The 22,676-nt window shown below is 46.3% G+C and overlaps 1 protein-coding gene across 1 annotated transcript; it reads right to left on the bottom strand.

The window, feature by feature from the left end:
* Window positions 1-4,115: 4,115 nt before the first annotated feature.
* On the bottom strand, window positions 4,116-20,998 carry prrc2a (proline-rich coiled-coil 2A). Its single transcript, XM_048992929.1, is given in 19 exon segments — window positions 4,116-9,807; window positions 9,988-10,136; window positions 10,138-10,214; window positions 10,521-10,812; window positions 11,281-11,507; window positions 11,686-12,223; window positions 12,469-12,561; window positions 12,740-12,938; window positions 13,044-13,146; window positions 13,554-13,711; window positions 13,845-13,927; window positions 14,191-14,229; window positions 14,231-14,448; window positions 15,635-15,778; window positions 16,015-16,090; window positions 16,201-16,297; window positions 17,434-17,611; window positions 18,188-18,339; window positions 20,635-20,998. Coding segments are annotated over 18 exon segments (5,889 nt in total). The 5' UTR covers window positions 18,303-18,339; window positions 20,635-20,998; the 3' UTR covers window positions 4,116-6,704.
* Window positions 20,999-22,676: the final 1,678 nt, after the last annotated feature.

Below are 22,676 nucleotides of genomic sequence, written 5' to 3'. Positions count from 1 at the left end.
AAATCTTTATTCACAATAAGTAAAATTTCTCTTTTTGGGACAGTTCGTTTTATTCAATTCAGCTCAACCTTTTTCTTTCCTTTTCTGTGGCTCCTGCATGCCTGAAATCCACGAGTGCCTCTTCCAAAAACTATGATTACCTGTCTTAATGACTAGCGACTATCTCTCACCCCTGTGGCACTCGCCCACATTAAAGCCTCTGTCCCATCCAATCTAGACTAACACCAGTTTGCCTGTCGAACAAACAGATCGACCGAGGACGCCATCTGTGTGGCTTTGCATATGTTGCCCTCTCACAGCTGCAGAAGACCATATATTAGGATTCTCTTTGTTGATTACAGTTCAGCGTTTAACACCATCGTAAAATGGTGATCATCAAGCTCAATGTATTAGGTTCAACCCCATCCATATGCAACTGGTTACTGCACTGTACTACTGTACTCACCAACTGCCCTCAGTCTGTCAGGTTGGGCATGTATACATCATCCACCCTCACCCGAATCACTGGTGGGCCACAGGACTGTATGCTAAGTCCCCTCCTCTATGCAGTCTTCACCCATGACTGTCAGCCCACCCATGAATCAAACATTATTGTTAAATTTGCGGATGATACAACTGTCATTGGACTTATATTAAACATGATGATGCTGCATATAAGGAGGAAGTTTGGAACTTAACAGTGTGGTGTGACACCAACAACTTGGTCATAAACTCCAAGAAGACTAAAGTAATCAATTTGGACTTCAGGGCTACTAAAGATCTATCATATTCCAGTAGCAATCAAAGCAGAGGATGTGGAAAGGGTATCTAGCTTGAAGTTTCTGGGAGTGACCATCACTGAGGACTTCCTGGGCTGACAACACCTCAGTGGTAGGAAGCAAAGCACAACAATACCTCTACTCTCTGAGAAGGCTGAAGAGTACTAACCTCTCCCAGAAGATGCTGGTTAATTTTTGCAAATGCAATAGAGAGAGCATTTTACTTACTGCTGTACCAAGCTGTCAAGCAGTTGGCACCAAAGCCACTAAAAAAGCCCTACAGCGAGTCATAAAAACAGCACAGGCCATCATTGACACGGAACTACCGCTGCTTGAACATTTACAAAAGACTTGCTGCGTCAGACAAGCTAAACAAATCATGAAGGACGTAACTCCGGGACATACTTTGGTTATACCCCCTCCATCAGGAAGCCACTTTATATCAATCTGTGTGTATACAAAACAGAATTATAATCCTTTCCATTGTTTCAACTGACAGCTCTCTTGTTGGGTGCATGTTTCCTGTCAATCAGCCAGGTGCAACAGCTCGTTAAGGTCTGCAAGCACTCTCTTTTAACTGCAGACTAATTTGCATAATTAGACGTGTATTTGCATATTACTTGCATATTTTTTGCCAGGGGTTGTGTGTGTGTATAGTTATCATGTACCAATTAATCAGAAGATCCATTGACTAATCGTTCATAATATAATGTAAAATAATTCAATATAATATACATTGCAATATGAGCAAACTTAGTCACACATACAATCAATTTAGGCACTTCACTGAAGCTACTTGTTTTTGGATAGTGAAAGGATATCAGAGGATCCTCCGAAAAGCCAGACACACATAAGGGGAACATATGCAAACAACAAACACAAATCGGTGGTGTTCGACGACAGCGCCATCCACTGCGCAACTCTACCACTCTCATTTTATACTCCATCCATCCATCCATCCATCTTCCAAACCGCTTATCCTATTGGGTCGCGGGGGGACCGGAGCCTATCCCAGAAACAATGGGCAGGGAATAACCGAGGATGGGGGGCCAGCCCATCGCAGGGCACATTTTATACTCGTACTATGTTAATATCGACATGGCATTTCATGCAGTTGTCACATCGCAACAACCGCAATAGTCTTCTGGGTTCAAACCATTTTTACTCCGTCTGAGGAAGCAGAACTAATGATAGTTCTTTTTCAACATTATCTAGTATGTTTTTTTAACCACAATACAGTTTATCGCCGCTGCTTTTGCATGCACTCTCCGAGACGATCATAATCATGCTTGTCCTTGCTTGACTCACTCATAGATCTTGTGGCGCATTTGTGAGGAATCAAACTAAAATAAGTGTAAAGTTGAAAAGCGCACAAGATCTGGTCAGGGGAATACATTCACCTTCAGCTCTATGGAAATATTTTGTATTCCATACCGACGATATTAAACAAAAGCACTGCTTTGTGTCTGCTGACACAACTCACACTACAACCTGTTTGACAGAACTTATCTCCCATCAGAGTCTATTTGGCTACATGGTTAATTTTCAACTCCTAAAAATTGCAAAAACCTGAAATATTGCAATGTGAACTTTCCCCAGTATTCTTCTGCCCTAAAACATAATATTTTAACAAAAAGTAATTGTTTCTAATTGGTTGTCTGGTGGTTGAGTCATAGCAGCTGGACTTCTCTCTGAAAGGTAGAAACATTTCACTGCTCATCCAAGCAGCTTCTTCAGTCTGAGGGAGGTTGTAAGTGTCCACATATTTATCCTCCTGGGTAGTTTCACTTCAAACCTGCTCTAAGTAGGCTCGTTGAGTGAAACAAAGGGGGGGGGGGTTGAAACCGTCACACCTTAGCAGTCCCTCCTACCCCCATAGAGTGGGCCGTTAAGGGTGGTCCACCTGGTGGAGGTATGGATTGGGTCTGATATTTCCAGGGAATGATCTGGGAAAGGATGAGAGGGCCGCAGGATAAATAAGAGACAGGTTGTGCCTAATGCCTCCACCGCTGTTAAGTGAGGGGTTTTGGATTTACACATGCAAGGCTTCCCTCACCCTTCCCATTGAGAAGACAAGTGGTTCGAGAGAGGGGTGAGAGAAGCCTTGCATGTACAAATACACAACCCCTTGGGTGTTCCTAGAACACCCAAACCGCAACTTGTTCTTGGTTGTTTTCACTATTCTATCTTAATTTCATGCGTAAACTTTTTTTTTTTTATTAACTTTAAGCCGTTTAGCAGAGGTCCATGGGAAGAGACTAAGGTTAGCATATATGTGCTGGCAGTGGTGCTGCAAAGAGGGGAGGGAGCAGTTAGGACGATTCCAAGGGCCCCAATGACAGTGTGAGTTGGGGGCCCAATATGATAAGCTTTCATGAGGCCCAAAATTTCTAACAACCCTGGGTGCAAAGCCTTCAGGGATTATACATATCCGATTTCCAGCTGGTTATCTACCGTTAATTTACCATTTTGGTGTCGTGTGGGAATGGGAACAATCCAGTGATCTACCCTCTTTCAACCTAGTACCACCACTGATAATCTACGGGCACTGCTCAGACAAAAGGTCCTGTAATGATACTAGGTTGAAGGAGGGCAGATTACCGGATTTCTCCTACTCCCACATGACAGTAACGTGTCATCCTGGGGGGGGGGAACTAGTCCTGATGATATTTTATAATTCATATCACATATTTTTTTTTAGATATTGCTCTACCTTATTTTACATAGTTTGCCACCATGTTAAGTGCTGTTTTAACACTGCATCTGCAAGTTAAATACCTTTTTAAGTTAGATTTTGAGAACCTAACATTAATTTTGGGGTTTACATGGTACTTAAAATGTTTATATTGTTATAGAGACCAGGAGGCTGCACCCAGGCAGGGCTGCCCATAAGGAGAAAGGAAAACAGAACAATGAAGTGATAATTTGAGCTAGTATCGGAAAATTCATTGCAGAGTCTTAAAGCACTTATGTAAGTCGCTCTGGCTAAGGGCGTCTGCCAAATGCTGTAAATTAAATGTAAATTTAACAATAGATTCACCAGCACCATCTCCCACTTTTACCATTACGGTTTGTGCCGGCACTGAATGTGGGTGGAAAATACTGGAAATGTTGGCATTGGATCCAATTGGATAGAAAATAAACCCACAAAAACTCCATACAGAACTTAAGCAGGCAGCACAAAGTTAAATATTTTCCCTTGTGTTACTATTGGAAAAATTACTTGATAGAAACCTCGTGAACAAAGACAGTATTTGCTTTTTATTTAAAATATTATTTAAATATTTAAAATAGGCCTAGCTGACAGCTTTGCATACCTTTGCACAAGAAAACCACAATGAACAAGACACCAAAAGATTTCCATTAAAACAAAAATTTATTTTTCCTCATCTGTATAATGTTTATTATAAGACACTTCTCTGCGTGTACATTGCTCCCTTGAACTTAAAAATGGCAACATTTTGTTTGTGGGAATGTAAGCTGGGGTAGCTGAACTTAGATACATACCAATATACAGAGGTGTGTATATTACGGCTCCATTAACAAACCATGTTAAACCACTCCAGAAACTTTAGTAACGCTGGAAATATGGTACAAGCTTTGTGCATCTCAAAGAGGAAAATCTACTTTAATTACGGCACATACAATATGAGCATGTCAAACAAGGACCTGGAAGGTTATGGAGGTTGAAGGATTCGGGGCCGAGTTGCAGCGCGTTTGCTACAACTGCAGAATGGAAATGGGTAATGCCTGCAGTGACCAGTTATCCATGGAAAAACCAGGCCTGGGAACATCCCCATGTCATGTTTTGTCGGAAATAGTCTCAGCGCAACAGGAACATAACCCACTCCGATCATCTTCGTTTAAGAATTCTCATTTTAAGCGCCAGTTGATCTACAAGTTCAGGCCAGGTAACTGATGAAAATGTTCATCTGAATATACACATACACACACCTGAATGTATATACATGAATGCATATAAGAAAAGTAATGATGAAACTGTTCACATTCTCCTTACACATTTTGCGAAAAGCATGTAGAGAGATACAGGTGAAAACAGTCAAATGCCCCTCAACAAGCCCCCCAAAAACATCACAGACACAATAGGGAACGCAAAACACATTCATATGCATCCATGCGTCACAAACATGCCATTTCCCTGCAGAACACAAAACCCCAACCTAGAGCTGTGGGAACAGATGCACTTAAGAAGAAAACAAATTGTGCAAATGGATACTTATTGTGTGCAAGGTGGTGTGTTTGTGTGCCCATAAGATGTACAATAGTTCTTGTAACATTGCCTTTCCGTTGGGGGCATTCAAAGAAGCTGCTCCTATTCAGAGATTTGTTTGGAAAAATCTGTTGTAAATAGATAATGTATAACTTCACCATGACTGCCGGTAGTTCAGAAAGACGACAACATACTGTTGCTCTTATAGATTGGCTACAGTGGTTTTATATCTGCTTTGCAAAGCCCCTTACTTCCCACAACCGCTCAGCAAATGGTATACGAGCAGAATGTCTTCAGCACACACAAATTTTCACTAACTTCTGTCCACTGCAGAGTGTGTATATCATGTATATATACACAATCATACGCACATACAGATGTGTACACATACATATATTAGTAACAGTACAATATTCAGTCAATCAGCCCATTTTGCCTTTAAGGGGCCAGAATGAGACACTGCAAAAAGTAATCTTGCTCAATGCAGACCTCCAGGCAGATTTAAAAATAAAACCAAAAGTTCCCATCACTACAGGAGTGCTTACAGCAGACTGTCCTACTCTACAAAGCAAAAAATTTTCTTCAAAGAAAACATTCACATGGATTATTATGCTTAGAAACATACAATACTAGCTTTTCTTTACTCCTAAGAAAAAGACTCCCATTTCCTGCCAGATTATTTTAAAAGTCTTGACACAAAGGATGAGAAAACATTTCGGTAAAGTGGTGGCCAGATATTTAAAAAGAAGCAGTTAAAATTAACTATAAGGAAACTAATCTTGAAAAGTAGTCATGACTTTTTCTTTTAAGAAAATTCTTTTTTTTTGTAGTGCAGTCAAACTACTGCGTGTTTAACAAGTTCAAGAGCTGAGCTATGAAATCAGACAAATGCAACCAAGGGGCAACAATATTTGAATAAAGCAGGTCAAAATAACACTGGCCTGAATTTGAACAAGCTGCAAAACACTGACGAAGATCAAATCAGAGCGTGTTGTCAGGAGTGAAGGGTTGGGAGAGAGTACTCTTCAAGAACTGGTCAGAAAATTAAGAGGGTAGTGTAAAAAATAATTATCTGCTTTGTTGGGTAGGAAAAAAAGATCGGAAACACAAACATTTTAAGAGAGGGTGGCTGATATGCAAAAAGTGTGGGGGGGGGGGGTGAAAATGCTATCACAACTGTCCTTGGTAAAATAAGCAACCCCCCCTCCAGAAGTAAATACATTGAACATCCCAACCAAGTAACTCCCCAGCGGTATTTGTGGTATAAATATACAGACACATAAATATAAACATTCTGCCTATCTGCGTCAAACCCCTTTCATGCCGATACATCCAACAAGCTGCAGATAACAGCAGACAAGCTGAGGTTTACCTGCTCTTCTATTGTGCTTGTATATAAAAAGAAAGGTTGTTTCAGTCAGCATTTTAATTCGGCAGGTAAATCAAATAAGATAGAAGGAGCTGACTGGACAGCATGTGGTACGTGGGGGGGGGGGGGGGGGGGGGGGACGTACAGAGATGACAGGTGACAACAGCTAAGAAACGGAGATGTACCGAGGAGAGCCAGAGTGAGGGTGTAGACACCGTCTCTTGTATCAATGCAATATACAGTAATGAGCTGTTATGTGGGAGAATTGGGGATGATGAGAGGAGATTGGACAAAACACTGGGGTACAAAAAGGGGAGCAATCTGAAATGCTTCAAAACTTTTAATCTCACTTCCTATTTTTGGGGGAAGGCCAGTTTCCACGCCTGTCACTACGGTTACCACTTCCGCTGCCAGGGCCGCCGCCGCCGCCACCACCTGACGGTCCCCGAGGACCCCTTCCTCCTCCACCCGCATTCACTCTACGGTTCTGCCGCTCCATCCCAGGTCGCTGGCTGGAGAAGCTTCTCTTGTTTGCGGCAGATTCTTTCGCAGTGATCTCTCGCTCCACGCCTCCTCCACCACTGCCGCCTCCTCTTCCCAGCAGGTGGTGATGGTGGTGTGAGGAGTAGGACCTTGCGACTCCGCCTGCGTTCCCACCCTCTCTCTCCCGGAACTCATTGAAGTCGCTGCTCTCGGAGGCAGTCTCCCACTCCTCATTGGCCTGATCAGAATTCTGATTGGAGATGTCGGGGGACTTGGCGCCCCCTGGTGGATTGTGGTTATGGTGGTGTTGGGGGGCTATGGCAGGGGGGTAGTGATGGTGATGATGGTGGGTGTTTAAATTTGAGTTGGTTCCCACTTGGTGACTGCTGTTGTTGTTGTTGGTGGTGGTGGTACTTGCTGCCATGTTGTGGTTTGCACTGGGAGTGGCCGTCGAGGCTGCATTGGAAGTGCTGTCCACTTCATGCAAAGCTACCTGGGAAGGTGATGCTGGCCTCTGTGTGGGTATGCCCCCTCCGATTATGTTGGTTCCTCCGTTGATTCGAGCTGCGTTCTCCCGTTCCTGTTTCAAACGACGAAACCGTGGGGGTTTATCTTGTTGATGCTGCGAGCGGCCGTGCCTGCGACGCCTAGGGGGGCGCTCAAATCCACGGGGAGGGAAGCTGCGGGCATCCGGACCGGAGATCGCTTGAGGCACACCGGCAGGTGCTGCAGAATTGGGCAGAACGTTCGCGGACAACACAGGGGATCCCAGGCCCCCGTTCTCGGAGGGTAGCTGGGATGCTGAAGGAGGTGCCATGGGAGTTGAGGGGAGCTGCACGTTGGCGTTCTGATTTTGGGAGTGCCCCAAATCTGCTGCCTTCTCCTTTTTCTCAGTACCACTATGGCCCCCGTCCTTTGGAGGCAAAGGCTGTGAAGCGACTTGTTTCCGAACCGAGGATGACGACTTGGAAGGCCAGCTGTGGGTGGAGGAGTTAGGCACAGATCGATGACTGTTCGAAATTCCCCCCCCACTACCACTAACGTTTCTGTAGATCCCTCCCGTTCCACCCCCGCCACCTCGGCCTCGTCTCGAAGGGACACCCCTAGGGGTGAAGACGCGAGTCTGGGACATTCTGGGCTGTGTGCTAGAGGCAGGGCCCCCTCCAGTGGCAGGTGTAGCGTTGACTGTGCTGCCGCTGCCGTTTTTTGGCTGCTGCTTCCGCTCCTCTTTGTCGGAATGGGCGAGGTCACTGGCAGCGCTTTCGCTGCCTGTCTCGGAGCCCCGCTGTCTCCTCCGCTTTGGAACTTCTTCGTATTCAGAGCCCTCGCTCCTGGTCTCACTGCGGTTTCTGGCACGCCCTGGGTTCAGCTGTGAGCTCCCCTGCCTTCCGCTCCCAGACACTGAATCCCCCTTGTAAAGGCTGGGATCTTGGGTATTGGAGCCGTGTGGATTGGCCTGGTGGTAACTGCCACCGGCTGAGGATCGGTAATCCCGGCCACTCCTCCCTCCTGCTCTCCCACGACTGCCATTGCCACCTCCTCCAGTTCCGCTCCCCGAATAGGTGCCTCTGTACCCCCGCCCTCTTCCGTAATACTCCCCTCCTCGGCCTCGACCAGTTCTGTTGCCCTTTGGTGGAGCTGCATGGTGGTACGAACTGCCCCCTCCTCCGCTCCTCTCATAGGAACGCTCCCTGTCTCGCCTTGACGACGGACCGGAGTAGGCCGAAGACGGAGCCTGGCTGTCCCCATCTTTAGATCCTTTGCTTACACCTGTCACTTTCTCCTTTGCCCCACTTCTGGGTTTGCTGCTCAGTGCCGGGTCATCTTTAGAGGGCACAGAGGGTGTGTGAGAGCTGGTGGCTGTATCCTGTTTAACTGATGGTTGGGTACAGTCTTGTTCTTTGTCCTTCCCTGACCCCCCGGCTGACTTCTCTCCTCCCTCGCTTTCGCCGCCCTCTCGTTTATTCTCTCGAATCGTGGTCCTCTTAATAGGCCCAGCCCGCTTGTTGGTGTTACCTCCTCCAGGATGAGTGGGGGCTTTGTTTTCTGTCACAGAACCTGCCAGTTCCTCTTCCATGCTGCTTCCTACTGGGGCACTAGACTTCCTGTTGTGTGAGGAAACATTACTGCTGCTTCCAGGACGTGGCCCCCACTGAGTCTCAGTCTTGTGCTCGCGTCCACGTTGGTTTGGTTTTGAGTGGGGCAGCTGCTGCTGCTGGAGGGGATGGTGGGAGGAAGGGGCAACAGAGGAGTGGGTGGAATGAAGATGGGTGGGGCCAATCTTCTCCTGCTTTCTGCTGACTCCTGACCCCAAATCATGGTCTTGCTGTGGAGGGATGGGCTGCAAAGACAGCTTGTCGCCATGGTCATCTCGGGCCGATGACGATGAAGAGGAGGAGGACGAGCAGGAGGAAGAGATGCAAGGTTGGTTAAGAGGTGGAGAGGGGTCGCTCTTTTTCAATTCCCCTCCCCTCTCACGTTCCCTGCCATTCTCTGTCTTGTGGGGGTGAATGGGCAAATGGGAAGTGTGAGGGTGATGTGGATGGTGGTGGTGCAGATGTGGGTTATTTTCCAGGGGGGAGAGATCAGCACGACCATTACGGTCATAGTGGGGGTGTGGGGCACCCCAGATCTGCCCCTGCTGGACTGCTCTGGAGCCCTCGTCCGGGTGGCTGAAGTCATGCAGAGCACCTCCACTGTTACCCCTCTGCTGCTGGTGGGGAGGCCCTCTAGATTCACCGTCAGGGAAACTGCTGTAGTTACCCCTGCCCCCCATAAAGGGCTGGTGATGGTGGGGAAGGTGGCCCCCGCTTCCACCTGGCATTCCCACTCCGGGCCCTCCCTGGGTACCAAGAGGCGGTGGTGGGGTTTGGTTGGAGGAGCCAGAGGGAGAGCTGGGGGCAACATTAGGCTGTTGAATGGGACCCGTTCCTCCATCTCGCAGTCGAACCGGAGGTGTATCACTCCTGAAGAAAGAGAAAATAAGAAATGAAGTCCTATATGTCCTTTACCTGCTATTTTCCCCTTCATCTAGAGCAACGATTCCCAGTCTGGTCCACTGATACCCACAGACTCCAAGCTTCCAGCCAGGATAGCCCACACGGGAAACACCGATTTAGAGTTCAGATATCCATCTGTGGTCTTACCTGAGCCCTTTACTGGCTTCTTCTTCATCATGCTGCTTCTGCCTCAGAGGAGAGCTCAGGCTGCGGGCCTCGCTGCCCCCAGGGAACATGTCAGGTCCCCAGGCCAGCTTCGGATCCATAGGTGGTGTTCCACGGTGGGGGTGCGGGGGGTCCTGGGTGGGGCTGCTGCCGATCAAATGCGTCTGAGCTGGAGCCGCCAGAATCGGAGCGCTCGCGGGCCAAGAGCCCTGTGACACGGAGCAGGGAGACAGGGCACACATGTGCAGAACAGAAAAAAGTCATTCAAAATTCTCATCAGCATGTTCACATTTATAACAGATTCTACTGAAATGGGGCCCAGTGCTTCCAGGAAGAGGCATCAGGCTGCCCATATCCCTGTACTGAATAACTGCTACGGAAGATGGATAAATGTGTTTAATTCAAGGCAACCAAAATCATGTTTTTCACACCCTGACCTTTAAAATCCTGACGAGGGAACGTTTCTCATGTCATTTTAATAGAGACTGCCCATCGCCTTAAAAGCTTGTACCTACCCGAAGGATGCATGCTGGTAGGGTAGTACTCCATGGGTGCAGGGCGGCCCTGCATCACCCTTGGGTCCATGTAGGACATCATCATCCATCGAGGGTCAAAGTTCATAGGCAGTGGAGGAGGCCGTCCCAATGACCCGGGTGGGTACAAGGGAGGCTGTTTGGGGGCGGACTGCGGTGGCGCACCCCCAGCGGGGCCTTGTGGGGCTGCTGGAGGCTGCAGCTGGTTTTGGGCTGCTTGACTATGCTGCTGCTGTTGCTGCTGCTGCCACTGCTGCTGCTTGAGTAGTTGCTCCTGTGCCGAAATAAATGCCTCATCACATATAAATACTAACTGTACACAAAAACTGAGAAATAATTGGAAGTTCAGCCTAGCTGTACTTATGTGTAATTGATTGTTTGACAGCTGAATGTTTGCTATGTGCTATTTGCTTCACTATACATCTGTGACAAAAGCGTCAGAAAAACAAATATAACGCAAATGTAACTCCTGCCTCCCACACTGTGTGGAATTTCCCAGAGTCCCAAACTACACGGTCTGCTTAAACTGCTTTTCGAATTTGCCCTGTGTGTGTGTGTGTGATGGGCTAGCATGTCCTCCAGTGGCACCCTGTGCTTCCTGAGATTCACTACAGCCCTGGACTGTTTTCAAAGTGCTCACACACCTATATTTCAGGAAACAGCAAAACCTAAAATGACTTCCAAGGCACAGCACTCAGCTTAACGGCACAAGTTCCACAGAGCTGCTTCTACAAGCACTGACCTGCTGTTGCCTCTGAAAGCGAGGAGGGAGCGACTTTTGGTACTTCGAGTAGCCCTGGCTCGGGAGGCTGCCCGGCTGTCGACCAGGCACTGTCCCTATGCCCTCCACCTTTATAATATCTGAGCCGCTGCGCAAGTTGGGGGAACCAGCGACCTCATCCCTTCCATCGTTGGCCACCACCGCATCCAGGGTCTGGGGAGCTGGGGGCTGAGGACACTGCTGGGATTCTGGAAGCAAGAGGGGTATAGAGGTACAGTACAATCATTTTAAAAAAATCAAGTAACATTTTAGGAATAAGTCAAAATGATGACAATTTTTTTTCAAGACCACTAGTGACAGATGGCCCACTTTCATAGCTACATGGAGTTCTGGCCCTGGGGCAGCTACAGAGCAGCTATAACTGACCCGTGTTTGAATCATAGCTGCTGTTACTGCCAGCCCTCTGCCTGTTGTTGCCACCAGCCCCTGTGGCACCCCCAGCCTGGGAAGCTGAGAGGGGGGGTTCGCCAGAGTCCACGCAAGGGGACGAGGGCTGGCTGATGACGGGGGAGGAAGCTGGGGCGGACAGGGAGGGCCCAGGGCTGCTGCCCTCTCTGCTGCTCCCTGAAGAGGTAGCTGCCATGGGCTTGGCGCTCTGCTGCTGCTTCTCGTCGAGCCTCTTCAGTTTCTCGGCGCAGGCAGCCCGGCGCTCCTCTTCCATCCTGCGTTCCTCCTCTTCCCGCCGCCTACGCGCGCGCTCCACAGCCGCCGAGATCTCCGAGGAGGACTGCTTTCGGCGCTGGCGCCACGTCTCGTCATCGTCCTCACCCTGGGGCTGGGGGGCCAGGGAGGCGGCAGCTGGAGGGGTGTTGGACTGCTGCCCCTGCTGTTGGGTCAGACTGGAGGGCAGCTTCTGGGAGGCATTGACGGTGGCGGCGGAGCCATGCTGTGGCGATGGGCGGTCCTGCGGAAGAACAGGGGCGTGATGGGTGCATGGATCAAAGTGACGTCTTAAAACACCACAGAAGAAAAGAGGTCTCTTTGCACCCACTCCTATCACCCTGCTGCTCACCTTCCTTCACACAAGTGACGACTGAAATATGCAAAAGCTTCAGTCACTTGAACTTACATCTACACCTCTGGGGGTCAGATAAGCCCCGTCTTAATATACTGATGTGCGACACCTTTAAACGAGTTTTGCCATAGTACCTGTCGGTAGTAGGAGTAGGGTATCTGGCCCAGCAGTGGCCCCGGTGGGGGGGAGGGCTGCTCCCGTGTCCCACCCAATCCAGACCTCCGCCCCTGTGGAGAGGGGACGGCGGGCGAGCCAGTTACCCATCACCCACGTATTATCCACCCATTACAAGATCCACTGGCGGGCCGTCATTTACACACGCGAAGCGTAAAGCTGTCTAAGGCGCAGGTGTCAAGAAGAGCATCAGAGGGATGGGACGATGGTGCCCTCTGGTGGACACAGTACCTGGTGAAGAGTAATGTTGCCCTGAGCGGCCCAGCTGCCCGTCCCCTCCTCGGCCCAGCCTGGCTTGCTGGAGGGGGGTTGGGAAGCATCTTCTGGGGCAGAAGGAGGAGTACGGAGGCTCTCTCCTCCGCTGTCCGGACCACGGGCGCGCGAGGTGGCAGCTAGCCCCTCCTGGGTACGCTGCTGCTCTCTTGCTTCCCTGGAAGAAGCAGCTGTATTTTAGCGCAAAACTGACAGGACTCTCTCTCTCTCGGTAGCATGAACTATGCCATGTAAAAAGCAATAATCCTACCCCCCCCCTTACCGGGCACCATTATTGGGCTCACTCCTCTCTTCTTCGCCTTCTTCATCACCTTCATCATCACTGAATTTCAGCTTAGCTGAGTAATCAATCTCCTCATGAGCTCCTGCAGACAAGCACAGCAGAAAGCACAGGGTCTCTGTTTATCACCAAGGGTCAGTTGACAGCAACCTCCAGATAAATACCATCCGAAGGACTCTAGAACAATCAATTCAGATTAAGATTATATCCTGTATTTGCCATTTGCACAAGCATGAACACACATACATTGGAAGACCTCTTTTTGGCTACCCCATGAGACACACAGGTGACAGGAAGTTGGGGGATCACAACGCAGGGTCAGCCAGCATGTGACGCACATGGAGCTGGGGGTTAAGGGCCCTGCTGAAGGGCCCACAGACATGTGACTATTCTGCCGAGGCCAGGGCTCAAACCAATCACACGAAACAGAACGTAGCTCGTTGGGTTCAAAGGGCTACACCACACCGGGCAGAAGGCAGGACCATCACTCACCTGCCCAGCCCTCGTCTCCATCATGATCCAACTCATCCAACTCCTTCAAGTCATCCTGCTTCAGGATGGAAGGGCGCTTCACTGCCTCCGCCATCCCTCCCCGTGGACCACCTGGCGGCCTCCCATCGGCCCCCACCCCACCTTGCGCACGAGCGAGTCTAGATTTAAAAAAAAAAAAAAAAAGGTTGGGGAACAGACAGAAAAGGCTAGGCAGACCTATCAGGACATGAATATCTTTGCATGCACAGTTGGCTAACAATGTAAACTGATGGAAAACGTCATTTGACGTACCTGGGGACCTCAGCAGATTGGGGGTATCTGTATGGTACCTGGGGGGCATATGGAGCAGGAAAGGGGAGGTACGGAGGGTACATCTGCAGAGAAGGAGAAAGGGGGGTGCCTTAAGCAAAAGCCAGTCGCCGAACTTATAAGTCACTGGACAGAGCGACCGATGATGTCCATGCTAAAGGAAGAGAAACACCAATGCTTTACAATGCAGTCAGATGAGAAAGAGCTTTGTATGTATTTCAGACAATGTCATACATTACCATAGACGGCTGCAGTAACAGTCAGTCGTGGACTCATATAAAGTTACAAACGCAGTCGTTGCTCACAGGTATAACTGCTGTGTACTCACAAAGGGAGGCATGATGCCGCGGTAGCCAGGGAATTGGGGGGGCCACTGCGGGCTGGGAATGAGGCAGGGCGGGGCTGTTGGGCGGGGGATTTCTAGGGGGCATGTGGGAAGGGGGATTCTGCTGGTGGGATGGCAGCTGGCCTCCCCCAGCTGCGCCCTCCATCACAGACGCTCCTCCAAGCCCACCCTCCGCCGCCCCCTCTCCGGGCAGGACCGCATTCAGGGCGCGGCCCCCCCCGTCCCGCCAACTTGTCACATCTGCGCATCAGAAACATGGCAATGAAACATAGGTCATGGTTCAGGATCATGAGCATGACACAACAACACTATATCCCATAAAGCACAATGGCGGTAAGATCCCGTCAACTCCACAATGAATCAGAAAGCTACAGTGATTAGCTGTCAATTTCATCAAATTTACATTCATCTATGAATAACCACTTCGATTCAGAAGTCAGCATATCTAGGCCTCTAAGAAAACTAATTCTTAATAAATTGAAATGAAAATGCCCCCATATAACATCACATACACACGCACTACAAAATATCCAATTACAATACCACATAAAACAGTTTAGAAGTTTTATTATCCAGAAAATTAGACAATACTGGAATCCAGTATCGATCATGTTTGCAAGCCAAATGATATAGAATAAGATGAAATCAAAGTACAGATACTTAGGCAATTATATAACCATACAATTTAAACTGCAGATCTCAGCCGAATACACCACTTCCCTTCAAATGTCTTAGTAGAACCTTATACCACAGTACACAATACAATATTCGACATCCAGTAACTCCTAGGTATACTTACTTTGCTATGGTTAATTTCTTTAAAAATCTATTGACTCAAAATAATAACATGTAATAACATGTAAAACTTCAATTCTCTTTTGATACAATAAAGCCTAGGCTAAAAATACAAACAGGTGTTAACTGATGTTAATCTGTCAAACTATTCATACTGCAGGATTATGACAGTTGAATAACTTGTTGCGGTGATTACACAGCAAATCATTCAGAAAGAGAGACTGAGTGAATGGAGAGAGAGAGAGAAGACAAACTTTCAACAGTTGATTTTTTTCCCAATTCAAGCATTTAGTTGTGACGCATAAATGCACTCATTCCTACACAAACTGAAGAAAAAAGGTCAGAACTTCCAAAGGCTGCTGGCTAAAATCATGGAAAGCTTCTCAAATACCAAGAATGCAACAGGGTAGGGTTATAGCTTCTGTGACAAGAGGCCAAACAAGCTATCCAGAAATCAACATTCACAATAGCCCTTAAAAAAGACAAATGCCTCAACAAAACATCTTCATAATCTAAACTGTGCAGCGCTTCTTAATATATGCAGAGGCCTCGAAAATCATTTTCCCCGCAACAGGACCTTCATTGTCCATGCATGGGCTTCACGGGTGTCACCGATGGGCCTGGCACTCACTCTGGGGGCGGAGGCTTGGTCCGGGCCCATACCACTGATCTGCAGTGGCCTGTTCTCTGCCAGCTCTGTCCTGGTCTCCAGCCGCCTGCAGGGTGGGAAATTCCTCGCGAGAGAATGGCGACGGTTGGCTTGATCCCTTTCCACCTGTTGACGCATACGCATAACAAAGACCATGAGCACCTCTACGCTGACCAGCAAATACTTTGGGACCTACGTGTACTTAAAAAAAAAAAAAAAAAGGTCATTTTACATAATTAATGAAGATGCACTCACATGAGAAAGAAAAGCAAGTATACAAAACAGACCCAGCTGCAGAGTGAGACAGATGGAGCAGTGGAGAGTTAGAGCAGCACTGGAGGAACACGCACACGGTGACTTACCATCCCCTTGCACTCCATGTATAACACTGGCCGGTGCCCAAGACCTTGCTCCTGCGCCCAGGGCTGCAGCCGGGGCCTGAAAAGCAGCACAGTATTTCAACCTTAGTGCCACTGCCCAAAAGCCCACAAAAGGCCTTTCAGTGACACCTTCTCCCCAGCGGCGAGCAGGAAACACGACATTAGTACCTCTGGTGCTGTCGGGGTTTTCGGCCGGGTCAATGCAGGCGTCTGTGAAGCCACGGGCGGCTGCGATTCCTGCTGCGGAGCTGACAATGCATCGGTACTGGGGGGAAAGACGACAGCCAGTAAGCATGACAAGATGTGAATCCTGCCCTGACACCATATGACCACAAAGATGAGACCCACGTAAGGATAATATTGTTCCATTGAAATCTCAGGATTCACTGCCATTATAGGCATTAGAATATGACATCCTTCACCATGGCATCGCAACCTAAGCATGGCCAAGTAAATGATCACTCCAGCCCTGTTAAGAACTAGTACTATGACACTGTAACACAACATACCTATGGTACAAACCTTAGAATGATTAATACTTTCCAGAAACTGCCCAGTGCTATCTAGGGAAGCCAGAGGCATTTGCCACTTTGTACAGGTAATCAACACTGACATTACCAGAGTTGAGCATCCCTCTTACAAAACATGCATGCTTACACATCCAATATTAGAAGCTAGTAAAATACTGAAGCGTTGCCCATCTGCAGAAAGCCAGTTTTCCACTGATTTGATCTGCCTAGATTCCTCTAGAGACTTGACTATTCTTACATTCAGTCAGATCTTCATTTTAATCCATAATGGTTTATTCCTTATTTCCACATTTTGGCTAAATTATTCAAAATTACATAAAATGAGATGAAAGGAAACTCCCACCTCCTACATACAGTGAGGTACTTTTTTCAGCATTAGGGCATGGACCTACGACAAGACTAATTAGCAATTCTAGACTATGATAAAATATGGGGGAACTGAACAGCAGGAATAACTGGAGCAAACATCATTAGCAGTGATTACTGCAGAGTCTTCTGGATGAAATGTCACAACAATCCACGGGACTCTGGCAGGTAATGTTTTTGAAAGAAAATAAATGCATTTTCTTTTATATGAGTTGTGATATTTCCCAGAATATTTTAACTTCATGTGTTTCTACCATGTCTGGCTATATGACAGTATAGCACACACAAGGGATTCTGACTTCCTCAATATCACGTTATGAATGTTATGTTAAATGGCTGCCAGTCGTGCAACTTTCATGCTAGCTATTTGGTTTTCTCCAAATGCAGTAATGTACCCTCTCAAAGTATCAATGAAGAGCAGATGCAAGACCCCACCCAATCCTAGGGCTTGTTTTCACAGTGACTTCTCTTTAACTGCAAAGAACAAGAGGTACACAACACTTACCTCTTTGGGTCTGCAGGTTCCTGTTTGCTTGCCCATCCTGTGCCGTCTTTGGGAACGAGCGAGACGTTGGGGTCGTTGCCTTTGTTTTCTGCCTTCAGACTGGGCAGGTTGGCTGGGGGGGGCATGCGCCGCGCAGAGGCAACTTTACCAAGAGACTGGAGGCCATGGCGGGGGGGGACTGATAAAAAGTGAGGCACAAGAGAAAATAAGCATTAGTGACTTTCAGCATATTCACACTGCACTGAGAAAAAAATCAGGTGGCTTTAAACTTAACCCCTTGCTCAGAATCCAAATCCTTAATTCATTCAATATTATCAATACACTTCAACAGACCATACTGTTCAAAGAGGAATGGGAACAGAATGGCTCCAAACAGGCTGAGTGATAAATTTAGTTACTATCCACATGACTGAAGGGGCTGGGTGGGGGGGAAGCATTCAGAATTTGGAAAACTGCAGCAATCAGCCTTCAAAAAAGTATTAATGTGCTTAATTCAAAGACAACTTAATTTATTGTAAGCAGCATTTTGGAAGTGATAGGGTGAAGATAAGCTGTGGATTTAAATACGGTGATTGCTGCTGAAAGTGATCTATCAAATGAGACGACAGCTTGGCAATGCATCTAGATTAGTTCCAAAATTCAGTCAATAGCTTGAGAGAAAAGTTACAAATGGCAAGAATGCCTGGGTTCATAAGATGGACACCTTTGGAGACCATGTGGCGATGGGAACAAACACACAAAAATGGGCACTCACCAACAGGCTTCTGTGCTTCGAGGCTTTTTCCTTTGTAGGTATCAAACAGGTTGAGAGACGCATACTTTGTTTTGCCATCCTTCCCCTTTGCTGTTTGCCCAGAGCGCTCTGACATTGCGCTGTCCGCTCATTGAGTATGGTGAGCCCTGAGACTGGAGGGAAAAATGAAACAAACAGCAACATTATGAGCCTGGATTCTCTCTTTAGAGCAAATATCACTGGCTTAACGAGGACTCCCGTGGATTGCTCCGATCACGCAGGTTTTAGTTACTAAATTTTAGGCTGACAGACAGCACGGCATAAGGTGGTGGAGGTGTTTGCAGTGGTGATCGGTTCAGGAGAACTATACCAAGAAAAATGGCATGAAGCAGTTGCCATGGCAATGCATTATAAATGATATTCTTCAGTCTGCCTTGAGAGGGGATGCATCCATGGCAACACCAATAACTTGTTTTTAAAGCTCACCAATAACCCACTGGGTCAGAATTCAATTTACACTGATAATCCGTAAACTCAGACCAAGAAGTTCCAGATATTCATCAACATATGACAATCAATTACACAGATGAGACAGTAAAAGCATCAAACTGTATTCCTCATTGCATTTCAGGCACATACATACAAATCACACAGTAAAAAACACATTTAAGTAGTAAGGAGTGGAAAAAATGTAGAAATCTGACAAAAGACAGAATGAAACCTTGGCTTCCATAGTACCCTTTTGAAAACAATGAATCACTCACTAAAACCTGCAGCCTTGAAGAATGACCTGTTACATCTCCTTGATGTTGCAATAGGTGTGGCTCTGTATACCATCTGATGCATAGCATTAAATGGATGAAACAAACATTCCAACTGTACAGCATCACGCAGAGCACTTAATATCTAATTATTTGTGCTTTCTAGTAAGAAAATCCAAAGCAAGAAACAGAGTGGGATTACAGGGTTTATTATTTTAATATGAAATCATAGATGGTTTGCAATAAAAAAAAATGTTAACACTGAACGCTTAACTGCCAAAACACACTGTACTGTACTGACACATGAACTGTGGCACAGCTTCTGTACAGCCTTACGGTTCGCTGCACTCTTTGGCAGGCATGGAAATTACAGTCCTCAAGCCCTCATAAAACAGAATATCAACTACAGTTAAAGCGCTATTCTAAAATCGTGCGACAGATATAACGCCTGTTTCATCGTTTATATAATATTTTTACACAACCCTTCCCCAGGAAAGAATGTCAATGTTATATCAAGTATTAGTCTTCCAAAATGAAAACTTCATCGTTAAATAACTGAAAGAGAATGACAGTGATAGCCAAAACGCAATGGAAAATATCTATATTCGTTCTTTTACAGACCGACCAAGTTAGGTTGCTATCTAAATTAAAAATTAAATAAATACTTAACTAGCCAATTAGAATGCCAAATTATATCGAGCATGTCGATATTTTTTTGAAACGGAACCTCATCAACAGCTTTATATGTAAGCGGTGGGTATTATTAGCAACCCAACCAAATGCGCTAATAATCGCACACGTCCACTAAGCAACCCGCAGGCTTTCGCACGGCGACGTGACGGACAGTGGTCACTCCCCGGCGGCGCCCCGCCGCACGGCTATACCGGCGAAACAGCCGGATGCTTCCACACTCAATTCAGGTAGATTACATAATTAGGTCGGAATATACGTGATACGTAGCCGGCGAACAGACGATTAGCCAGGCTAACGATGTAGCATGAGGCCTTTGGAGCTCAGAAAAATACACCGACGTTTTTCAGATTAAGTCGCCAGCTTAGACACACGCAGAAACGTCAATTCTTCCCTGACTGATGAAACTAGTTCAATACAACAGCTGGATTTACTAGATTCTTAAAACCCGCAGTGACCTGGGTATTAAACAGCAGCACGCGAGCGTGCCTTAGCCGGCTAGCTAACGTTAGCGGAGTAAATGTAAAACGCGGCCTCCTTACATTACGCAGGGGAGACCGTCGTATTTAAAATCTCGTCAAGGGAAAACGACACAAACATGCGAACGCGGCGCACGTTTCGCAAGCGCTTCGCAGCTCGTGGCGACTCCCCACCAGCACGCGACCAACCGGCTTTTTTTTAAACCTCCGACATTTGTAGACGGTAAACCGAACTGCAGGAACAAAACAAAATGGCGGCCGGTGGCCAGGCCATACTGCATTGACAACAAGCCGGTTGTACACCGAGCTATTATTACTACCACAACAAGATGTGGACGATATAGTCTAGTCTATACGCGTTTCCCCTCTCACCTTTCCCATTTATTTCAAACTCTTTTACACCTACACCCTGTTTCAAAACAAATCAAAGCCCACCTCCCCGTTCCCTCCAGCCAACGTATCACAGGCTATGGCTGAAGAACAAGACCGATTTGTTAATTTATAAAGCACCGCAAAAAATGGAGCAAAAGCCACTCACCTGGCCTTATCCCGACTTGTCTCGAGGTTGTGTCGCAAATGGATAAAATGGCAAACTAGCTAGCTAGCTAGCTATAGCTCCCGCTGGCCAGCTAGCTAAAACCACCTATCCCGATTTGTTTTGTGGCTAGCTAACGTTAGCTTGCTAGCTATCCGAAAAGCCCGAATAAAAATAAAGAAAATGTAATTTCATATAAAATCGGACAGGGGTTTATGGAGACGGATATACGTGGGGCGACTGGGTGGTACTCCCTTTTCCTTTTTTCCCCACAAAATAAATGAAAAAAGAAAAAGAAAATAATTACAGACAGAGGTCGATACGTCACTACAAGAGCCGTCAACGGCTACTGGCTACGGCAAAGCAGAAGGGGGTGGAGAGGAGGCGGAGTTAATTAACATAATACCTTCGTATCCTCCTCGCGGCCTATCGCGCGGCATATTCGGCTTTGTTCCTTATTTGCATGCATTTCAATCACGCTCTGTGTACGTCTTTTGTAAAGACCTTATTTCACTAACGCGATCCGAAGTATGATTTGGACCAGTATATATATTGGCAATTTTCAACATGCATTTTGTCTCAGGATTCACTTAAATAACTGAACAATTTATATTTCCAGAGAGAGCACCCGCAAGTACAGGCAGACTAAAAATAAACGTGTTTGGCAGAATCAGGAGGACAGACATCTGAATTATTTCTATCAGAACGTACAGTTAATATTTTGAAAGAAATAACGTCTTGATTAAAAGTATGCCTAAGGTTGGAATAGCTCGGAAACAACCCCAAGATACTCGATTAATATGAACCAGATTTTTAGAATATCTTGAATTGTTGAAAAACAATAAAATAATTTTCACAAAATGTCTCAAGTATTGAGTAATGGTTGTAGATTTATAATTACCATACAGTAGTATTTAGGCTCCGGTAATGATTTAAGGAAAGGTCTACAACTTTTTCTGCAACCACATACGACTTTTTATTCAGACTCAGAACTCTTTTACATAAAATAGTAACGTATTCTACCTAGTTGTGATAATGTCTTGCTAAGGCATTTATCTCAAAATAATAGTAGTGAGGAATAATACACCATCCGCATAGATTCTTTGGTGTGCAGTAGGTGTGGAGCAGCTTAATTTTATCAAAACCAGTGGGCAGTATGTAGTGTAAATTATCATATGTTTGGTCAAGCAGTGAACATCTGGTGGCATTCTTCGGTGTTATAACTTTTGATGCTATGCTGATGATCAGGCGAAAACAATGTTCCCAACCTCAAAATTCAAATGCATTTCAAATGCGTCTGAAGACTCATGAAAAAGTGATCACTAGGTGGCATTATTGTATAGATACCAATATGTTTATACTCTAATTCCATTCTTTCCTGTTACTTCGTTGTTCTGTTCGGTGGTTATGTTATTTTTAGCTGTGAACGCCACAGGGAAACTTGTCCAGACGACTGTTTAATAGCATCATTGAAACCAAAAGAACGGCCTTCAGACCCATGATACTCTTGCCAAGATCGCTGTTGCAGATGTCAGTGTCACCGTTTTCATTTTGACACCCGCATCTTTTAGCTTTCAGAGACGTTAAAATTAGAAGAGAACTTTTTAATCATTAATTCATTTAAACATATATGGGCTAATGCTTTAAATTCCACAGTCGTTTTAAAAATGACGGGCAAGGATAGGATTCATCTGTTTTATTTTTTAGACTATGTTAAGTCACCATGTCATTTTGCATTCATGGTTGAAAGGCAACGTAAAGGTTTTTTTTGTATTAGGACTGTATTTAAAAAATAAATTACGCCGCAGTCTTATTTGAGTGCGCTAGGCTTTTCTAAGTGACCCGTATTTGCTTTTAGAGCCGTTGCCATGGTGACATATACTGTGACAGTATGTGCTGTGATGGAGATCTGGGATCTGCAGTTTACATCGTCGACCACATTTATGAACGTGCCTCTTACTATCAGTTAACTAAGGTTTTCCCTAAAGCAGTCACGTAAAATTAATTCTTATTGTGTCATGATGATATTATTTAAATTATGAAGC

Source organism: Brienomyrus brachyistius, chromosome 23 (assembly GCF_023856365.1).
Source record: "Brienomyrus brachyistius isolate T26 chromosome 23, BBRACH_0.4, whole genome shotgun sequence".
In the NCBI taxonomy this organism is placed as follows: Eukaryota; Metazoa; Chordata; class Actinopteri; order Osteoglossiformes; family Mormyridae; genus Brienomyrus; species Brienomyrus brachyistius.
This window is presented reverse-complemented; position numbering and strand designations above follow the sequence as displayed.